The 9,910-nt window shown below is 30.2% G+C and overlaps 2 protein-coding genes across 2 annotated transcripts; both read left to right on the forward strand.

Annotated features, from left to right (window-relative positions):
• The first annotated feature begins 1,986 nt into the window (after positions 1 to 1,986).
• HELRODRAFT_96017 (hypothetical protein) lies at positions 1,987 to 6,216 on the forward strand. Its single transcript, XM_009030769.1, has 7 exons — positions 1,987 to 2,313; positions 3,112 to 3,212; positions 3,916 to 4,026; positions 4,101 to 4,279; positions 5,071 to 5,197; positions 5,634 to 5,733; positions 5,904 to 6,216. The coding sequence occupies exons 1-7, from the start codon at positions 2,285 to 2,287 to the stop codon at positions 6,043 to 6,045; spliced, it is 789 nt and encodes a 262-aa protein (XP_009029017.1). The 5' UTR covers positions 1,987 to 2,284; the 3' UTR covers positions 6,046 to 6,216.
• A 493-nt stretch (positions 6,217 to 6,709) lies between these two features.
• On the forward strand, positions 6,710 to 9,707 carry HELRODRAFT_108114 (hypothetical protein). Its single transcript, XM_009030770.1, has 9 exons — positions 6,710 to 6,808; positions 7,419 to 7,520; positions 7,705 to 7,799; positions 7,876 to 8,041; positions 8,114 to 8,184; positions 8,292 to 8,415; positions 8,551 to 8,609; positions 8,954 to 9,050; positions 9,346 to 9,707. The coding sequence occupies exons 1-9, from the start codon at positions 6,752 to 6,754 to the stop codon at positions 9,463 to 9,465; spliced, it is 891 nt and encodes a 296-aa protein (XP_009029018.1). The 5' UTR covers positions 6,710 to 6,751; the 3' UTR covers positions 9,466 to 9,707.
• The last annotated feature ends 203 nt before the right edge of the window (positions 9,708 to 9,910 follow it).

Raw genomic sequence — 9,910 nt, forward strand, 5'->3', positions numbered from 1 at the left:
CACAGATAGGTGGACAGCGAGATAAAGTATTGGCTAAAGGAATATATATATTAATATAATATATAGGTCTTTGCGTTATAAAAAGCATATTTGGGAGTTGTAAGAGATAAATATGCGCTGTTAAAGGGGTGATATGTTATATGTCTTGGCATTATCATATAACGGTCTATTTTAAAATATTAAAAATGATGACTATAAAACAATTATATATGTATATATATATATATATATATATATATAGAATTTTACAATTTTTTTATAAAATGATTTATTTAAATACGTTGCAAGTATTTTCATAAGTATCTTTTAAAAACATCGTTAATTGTTAAAAAAAAGACATATATCGGAATTTTATATTCGACCATTTCGTACTGTTTTATTTTCACAATCTATTTTTGTTTAAGTTTATGGTGTTAAGCTATTGGACATTGTTAAATGTTGGTTTTAAATTATCATCGATTTTAACTAATCTTAAAAAACTTAATTTTCTCTTAATAATTACCAATTATTTTTCATCTTTGTAATAATTGTTCATTTTATAGCTTTAGTCTCAACCAATTGGTTAAAGATATTTTATAGGTTTAATAATATTATTAGTTATATTTGATTAAATATATGAACAGCATAGTTAAAGTTGCTTGGTCATATTAGTTGCAGTGGCTTAGTTCAAACGCAAAGATCTCCGCCTTTTAAAAAACCCGAAATGTGTGTGACACCGTGACACGTGGGTGACGCACGTTCACATGTTAGTGTCGTTTCGTTGATACTTCAAGATTAAATAACCATTACACATTGGGGATTTGTAGCTAACTAACTCCTCGTCTACTAATTTAATAAATTTGTTAATTAAATAATAATTTAATATAATATATTCTAACCGTGGTCTGGTCCGCGTGTTGTCTATTTCTAAATGGCTGGTGTCATGTATGTAGAATAAATAGGTCGGTGTAAAGTTGACACTATCTATGCCACTCCACTTACCTGGTTTTTCCAGGTTTCGGTGTAAACAAAGTTCGTATTGTTAAGAGCGCGGAAATGTCGAAAAATTAGTATAAAGAATCCCTGTTAAGATTGATTAAAAACAGCTCGTCTTATTCATCGTGTCGATTGATCAGCTGTGTACACACTAGTTTTGCTATGTTTTATAATGTTACCTTACTGTTGTGAACAATTGATTACGAAAATAAGAGTATATACCTATATAGTATAGTATAGTATAGATAGATAGTATAGCTAGATTAGATAGTATGATGTTGTGTGCTGTTTTGTATCTGTTTTGTATGAGGTTTCATGAGTTTTCGTGAAATCGATTCATTTCGTTTCATACAATACTACTATCTGTATAATAAATAAATATATATATATATATAAGTATATATATATATATATATTAGTATATATATATATATATACAATACTATACTGACTCATTGATTGACACAGAGTGATACTCTTATCTATTCTATCTAATCTATCCTCATGATACTAACTAACAGAATCAGATTAACATTATTAAATTGCTCTTTACTTCAGTACACAATTACAAAAATTTTCAAAATTACAGAATATGTACATACCAGTAAATGATAGAAATATATATTATATCATAATTAAATCTAATTACTATTGTTTATACTGTTATTGATTTATTTTTATATAGTATATATATATTATAATTATTAATATCGCACATTACTCAACACCTTTTTTTGCAGTTACCTATACTCTTCAGGATTCATGTTGATTCATTAGTTTTAATCATTTTATTACATCTCAATCTGTAACATCGTTAACGTCACACTACTTCAAATTGTCATTACAATAGATTACCTCTTACAAGACAGTACATTTATATATTTTATTGAATATATTATTTATATTTTTTATATTAATTTGTTTATATATAGACATCTATGAACTATAATTAAACTTATATAATATATAATTGTATAATACATAATTGTAATAACTGATGCCTGTATATATATAAATATTATATTATTATTATTGACTTTATAATTTATTCATATGGTCTGCTGCACATCATATTTTATTATATATAAGTACAGTACAATATAGTATATATATTACAACTTTATAATGTTTGTAACTATGGTGTGTGTTATGATGGATTTATATTAAGGTGAATGTGGTTCAGGCAGTTTTATTTTATATTTTTATTTATATCTTAATAATTAATAACAGCAGAATATAATAATAATAATAATAGTTAAAGTAGTTAATAAAATATTATAAAAATCAGTTTCATTAAGTTTTATGTTGGATGGCTAATTCAATCTGTGAAAATTTGAAGTAATTTGATTTTAAATATTGTTTTAGTACTAATAATATATCTTTTCACTCACCTTTTTCTGCTTGGTAGTTTCGTGACTTCATTATAAGTTTAATTTAGGTTTTGTTTTTCATTCTAGCATGTCTCTTTCTTCTCAGATTGACAGTGTTGCTGAAACGTTCTTAATTTCGTCAACGTAAATTAAAAACACGTAAACATTAATTCCTTAATGATCCTACTCTTCTTTTGTTTTTTTGAGGATTGGTTGTTGTAATTCACTTCACTACGGTCTTCCTGGTGCTACACTATATTCACCAACTAAAGCTTTCAACTTCTCCTCTAAATCTCTAGTTACTCCTGCCCACATTTTGTTCTATTGCGCTGGCTACCTATGTATAAAATATAGAAGTTTTTTCCTGAGTACTTAAGACTTATCAGATATATTAATCAAACCTAAACGCCCCGGTCTGCGATCTTTCTCTCGATTCACGTCATCTTAACAACTGTTAAACACTCCGACGAAAACCTGCTTTTGCATTTCTGGTTCTTCTCTCTGGAACTCTTTACCTCCTCTCTATTTCTCCATCACTTACGAAGTTCAGAGCCAACCTTAAGACCCATCTTTGTTGAATTAATTGAGGAGCGTTGTTGAACATTGCGTAAATGGCGCTTTAAAAACAAGAATGATTGATTGTTCGATTGTTTGATTGCTTAGACATGTTCAATGCCACTTTCTAAAGTAAAAGTTTGATAATAAATGAATTAATTAAAATATAACGCCTAAATAAGATAAATAAACAAAACTGAATGTTGTGCAGGTTAGAGGAATATAATTTTAAAAGTTATTCCATCATTGGAAAGTGTATCATCATCAACAACGAACACTTCCACGAGAAGACGGGTCAATCGAACAGGGAAGGTGAATGATGTCATTTAAATTATTTGATGTGTGATGGCTTCACACATCAAATTGTTTGATGTGTGATGGCTCCATCACTTGCGAAGTTCAGAGCGGATCTCAAGACCCATCTGTTTTCAAAATTTATTGAGGAGCGCTGTTGAACATCGCGGAAATAGCGCTTTATAAGCTAATTGATTGATTGATTGATTTATTGATTGATTTATTGATTGATTGATTGATTGATTGATTAATTGATTGATTGATTGATTGATTGATTGATTGATTGATTGATTGATTGATTGATTGATTGATTGATTGATTGATTGATTGATTGATTGATTGATTGATTGATGGCTGAATGGTTAAACGCACCTGGTCCAGCTTTGCAATAACCGGGTTTGAATTCAAGAGGGTCCCCCGTCTTTTATGTACACATTTTTGGGATGTTTAAAATAACCTTTAACATTCACTTTTTGAAAAAGAGTTTAATTTATTGTTAATCATTCAATATTTAAAGTTTTAAACTTAAATTTCTTTGCCCCATTATAGGCAAAGTCATATGCTAACTCAGCTTTTGTGTGACAATTTCGTTATATTTCATACTGTTGGTCATTATTTTTAAAAATATTGTTGTCTCATGTGTAGAGTGTTAGTACCAGAATTAATTTGCCTACTCTTGAATAATATCATTTATTTATTTATTAAACTAACTTTTAACCAGGAACGGAAATAGATGCACGTAACGCAGACAATGCGTTCAGAAGATTGGGCTTTGAAGTAACCTTATATAATGACCTATCATGGTATGAAATGAGGAATGCAATTCAAGAAGGTCAGTCCGTGTTTTTTTCCAAGTTTTAATTTGTTCTTTGTAAAAGTTTTTTTTTCTTATTTTTAACTTGACAGCTGCCGGTGACGATTACGGTAATTATGCCTGCTTGGTTGTTGTCATTTTGAGCCATGGTAGGGAGGGCAAGGTCTACGCCACCGATGGAACCCTCCAGATCGATTCCGAGGTTGTTGATAAGTTCAAAGGAGAGAACTGTCAGAGCCTTGCTGGCAAACCAAAGTTGTTCTTCATTCAAGTTCGCTGGCGATTTGTTCTATTTGAGTTTTTATTTTTTTTTATTTTTAATAAATTTCCTTTATTTTCATTTTCGCACTGCATTTAAATGACTGATGATAGTTAATGATGGGCAAATTGTTTAATTACGTCTCTGTTTAATACATGCAGGGATCAACAATTTATTATATGACGATAGGAATAAAGATGAGACTTAGATAACCACTTATTAATGACGAATTTAGTTAATGCTTATGTAATGTTATAGCCACAAGAAGTTGGTCATAAATAGTCAAGCATGTTCTTCAGTACACAGATCCTTTTATTACACTTAATATTCACGCACGTTTATAATGAGCAAAAGCAGATTACTTAACATGGCGAACAACGTTGCAACAACAGTTTTTAAAGCACACAGATGAGTACTTCATACGTATTTCGTTGGTATTTCACGTGTATTTAACTTTTTTTTCAATTAATCTTAATAGTTTCTGCTTTATTTTCAATTAATCTAAATAGTTTCTGCTTCAAAGTTTTTGTGAGGGGTTAACTATTCCAACTTCATTCCAATCGACCACACTGTACTAAATCAATCTTATATCATGGCTAACAAATATAAAACGTAGATTCAGATCCTATATGTTCTGGGATATATAGTACGATTCTTTCAAGTACCGCAAATGAAATATTTCCTTTTAAATGTGACATGCATTGCCAACAATACTCACTGAAATAGCGAATGCATTACTTTCTAATGAATGAGAGATTAAAATTGTAGGACTACGTTCAATTTCTCCATAACGTGACGCACAGGCTTGCAGAGGCAGCAAGTTCGACCATGGTGTTGAGATGAGGGATTATGTGGACGGCGTGTCGGTGAATGAGGTGAGGATCATATCGTCTGAGGCTGATATCATGATTGCTCACTCGTCAACTGCTGGTCATAACTTTGTTCATATTTTCATTCATGTATTTTGTTAAACGTTTAAAAGATTTAAACAAAAAGATTTAATCACAATCTTCAAAAGACGTTTGATGGCGCAACTCTGCAATCAAACCAAAGGCATAAAAATTTATGTAAAAGTTTTAGTAAGGTCTATGCACTGTTTACTTGAAAATTTGTTTAAAACCGTTTCTGTTCGTGTCATCTGTTTCCTAACTCATTCTTGCATATCTTAAGAGGCTGATTGAACTCACGTCCTCAATACTTAAGAATCTGACCGTACATTTATCGGCATGGAAATTTTAGCCGGTTTTTTTTACAACAGACAATTCTTTTCTGTTGATATTTGAAAAATGAAAAACTGTTTTTTTAGTATTTGGTTTAATAAATGAGTGAATAAATCTCATGAAATATTTATGTTGCTTTACTTTAGGTTTCTACTCATGGAGAAACAACGTAGATGGTTCGTGGTTCATTGAATCACTCTGCAATGTACTGAACAGTGATCTAGTCAATGATGTCGACCTTGTCAGGTTACTATGAGATCAAAATTTAAATAGTAATAATAACTAACAATCATTCATAACAAACAGTAACGATATTAACAATAGTTTATTTATTTATCATGAATTCAATCATTATTATTCAAGAATTAAATTTTTTAGTTTACTTTAAAATATAAAAATTTAAATTTTTACAACAGCTTGATGACCTTGGTGAACAAGCTCGTATCAGACAATTATCAGTCCAAAAACACTGATGAAAAGTTCTCATCCAACAAAAAACAGATTCCATGTGTCTTGTCTACTTTAAGGAAACTCGTTTTCCTTAGGCCGAGAGATTAACTTACTCATCTTATTAATTAGCTTATTTAATTTAAAAGATTACATTTATTTACTTTAGTTTTCAGTTAAATTTATTTCAGTGTATGTGTTCAAGTTTTTCTTGTTTCGCCGATTTTGACATATTTAAGGTACAAAGTTTTCATGTCCAATAGATAAATTATCATCTCGGAATGTTGCGCGTTAGTATTTTTGCGGCGGGTCCTTCCATCATTGTTTCTCCAGTGTTTCCAGTTCTCTGTACGTTTATTATACGTGAAAAATTGCAGTTTACGCTAGCCATGAGACGTCACTAATTTACTATAACTATCAGTTATAATGGATGCGTGATGCCACTGCTCCTTCTGCTTCCAGTAGAACTTGTCATGGGAAAGTTACGGTAAGAAAATTCCAGTTAAAATTCCATGGCTGCTAATAAATTGACTGGCGAAGTTGGTCGATGAGCTGAAAAGTTGGAACAATTGAAGTGAACTTGAAGACTTTAATACGGATGTTATCCATGGTGTTATCTGTGTTTATTCCAAACAAATGAGATTAACTTATATTGCGATACCATAGATATTGGAAACTTTATCTTATTTATGAAACACCTGTTTTAATCTAAATAAATGTTATTTATTTCTATGGCTTTGTTTACTTTTACAAAATTTTATTTCGCCCGTGTCTTCGTCTCGTCTCAAGTCCGTTGATCCTAACTCCTAATTCGTAAATGGCCGAATTATTGTTGAGCGAGGCCGAGCGGACTTACATTGTTCATGGAATTCAAGTAAGGTTTTATTTTATTATTACTTTTTGTGATTAATCTTAAATTCTTAACTTAATGTCTAATCTAATGAATGATTATTAATCTTTGATTGCTAACTAAAAATAAAAAAATTAAAAAAAGAAAATAATTAATAAAAATTATTCAACTCAAGAAACAATCAAATTAAATGTAAAGCAAATCCATTACTAATTACTATTATTAAATTATTTTTTACTTTTATTTATATTCATACTAGCATGCTACTAGATTAGTAGAGATTACCATTCATTACAATTACTATTACATTCATTTTCTGTTTCATTATCATTACCATTGAATGATTGAATTAAGTTTCATTAAGATTATTAAGGTAATAATATTAATTAATTTATTTAATCATTAACAAATAAAAAGGTTCAGTCAGTTGGTGTTATTTTATTTTTCACCATTTTGCTTTCTATAAACTTTTCGTTTTTTTTTTCTTACTTTACTCAATTTCAAATCAACAAGCCTGGATGATGGGACAACAAGTGTGCATGTTGTTGTTTTGTGTAATGGTAGTATGTAAGTAAGTAGTAAATTATTATAGTTAGTTATGTTAATTATTGTATAATAATATTTCCCATTGCAGCAAAATGTGCGCCAGGATGGCAGGAGCAGAGAAGATTACAGATACATTGAACTTGAGACAGATTTTGTTCCTCATTTGTGTGGTTCGGCTAGAGTAAGATTGGTACGACTTCAAATTTTTTATTTATTTTTGTAAAATTAAATTTAAATGAAAATAATAATATACCTTACCTGGTTGTCTCTAAATCTAATTTTCATCTTATGAAACATACCAAATAACAAGAAAAATAGACTGCAAAATGTGAATTAAAAATTTTTGATGCCATCAGTGATTTAAATTTTTTCAGTCCAACACGGACATTCTTGCAGGTGTAAAAGCTGAAATAGGAGAACCATCAGAAGGCTCCCCTAAGGAAGGATACCTGAAATTCTTCATTGATTGGTTAGCAACAAACTTCAGGCTGTTAAGCCATGGAAATGAGCATTTCGTTAAATACACCATTATTTTTCTTCAAAAGTTCAGCAAATGCCACTCCTGATTTTGAGGGCAGAGGCGGTGAGGCATTAGCAGAAGGCATCAGTTCCATGCTCGAAAACATTTATTTACACAAATCAACGCTCGACTATGAAAAGTTAGGCATCATTCCTGGAAAAAAGTGCTGGGTCCTTTACGTCGACGTCTTGGTTAGAGTTAATTGCCTGATTTGGAATCCTGCATTATTTATAATTTTTTTTTCTCAAAAATCTTTCGTGAAGATCCTTGAAGTAGGTGGCAACTTGATTGATGCCATATCTCTAGCTGTCAAAGCTGCTCTGTTCAATTCCAAGTAAGCCTTACTTTTCAGATGTTCAAATTTGAATATCCAAGCTGTTTCATCTTTTGTGGTGGAATTCATTTGATTTAATACTTCAAATTTTTTATATATGTTTATAGGATTCCCAATTTGACGGTTGTGACAAGTGAATTGAATGAAGCTGAAATAGAATTGTCCGATGACCCGTATGATTGCTTCAGACTCGATGTGTCTCGAGCGCCTTGCATTGTTACTTTAAATAAGGTTTTTTTACTGGACACTTTAAATTAATTAATAATATTATTAATCATTAACATGCATATTAAACTGTTCCTACATTTTAACTTTTCAAAATCAAGCAATATTAGCATTAAAAAATCATACATAACCAACTCAAAGGTTTTGGATAAATATATTGTAGACGCTTCCCTTGAAGAAGAAACATGCATTTCATCAAGGTTTTATATAAATTATTCATGAATTTATTAATTTTTGGATTTTAAAATCAAAAATTTGGCATTTATTTCTTGCATTTTCATTATTTTATTAGTTTTACAATGAATTGGGTGGTTGAATTACAATGAATTGTGTGTGGTTGAATTACGATGAGTTGTGTGGTTGAATTACATTGAATTATTTGGTGAATTACATTGAATTATGTGGTTGAATTACAATGAATTGTGTGGTTGAATTACAATGAATTGTGTGGTTGAATTACAATGAATTGTGTGGTTGATATAGTTTCTAATTGGTGTTTTTAAGATCTTGCATAAAATTTGTAGAGTCATATTTTTTTTTGTAGAATTATATTAGGGGTACAACCGGATGGCACTGTGACCGGCCTCAAGAAGGATGGCCAATCAGGTATCAATCCAACACATCTCATCGAAGTCACAAAGGTTTAATAACATTTATTGATTTGTTAAAAAACATGCTTGCTGTTGTTTTTCCTGAGTTGTTTGTTAAAATGTTTCGAAACAAATGTGCGACTTTTTGACCAGGGTTGATTCTGGTTTGACTAATTTTGGCTTCTGTGTAAATATGTTTTTATTGTATTTAATCAGTTTTATTAAATATTTTTCTGTTTTATTCTCATATTTTTTTGAAAATTCAACTTTCATTGCATTTTTTTACTCGATTAACTTAATAGTAAATTTATTCTTTGTTATCATCTTCCCTGGCAACACATCACAGATGGGGGTGTCCATAGGGTTGGAGTTGAACAAAAAGTTAACGAAGGCCCTTCTTGAAGAGGAATCCATGGCCATCAATCCAAACGTCAAACTGAACACTAACTGCGGATTTTTAAGATGATTTTTGTTTTTTTTTAGACATGCCTCAAATATTCAATCAATTATTATAGAACAGTTGCTTGAATTAATTATTTTATGTAAAGCTTTGTTTGGTATTTGTTATTAAGTTATATTGCTCCATGTAACTTAAATATAAATAATTTATTTTAAAACTGTATAATGCTTCCAAGTCTAAATTGTGGCATCTTAGAACCGACCGCTGAAATTTGTATACATAGCCATGGTGATGTTGACTTGAAACGTTAGTTTTGAAAAGTTATGAAAAGAAATGTTAGTCTTGAAACGTTTTGAAAAGTTCTTTAGCGTTAAAGTTGTGTGGCAGCTTCATTAGCTTCCAACGTGACTTGAATGAACTTCCTGCTTAGGCTTTTGTCAAATAGGACAGCTTAAAGCAGCGTTTGATTTAAATTTTTTGAGTTTTGAACTTATTTGAAATTTACAAACTC

This window comes from Helobdella robusta, assembly GCF_000326865.2.
Source record: "Helobdella robusta unplaced genomic scaffold HELROscaffold_7, whole genome shotgun sequence".
NCBI lineage: Eukaryota > Metazoa > Annelida > Clitellata > Rhynchobdellida > Glossiphoniidae > Helobdella > Helobdella robusta.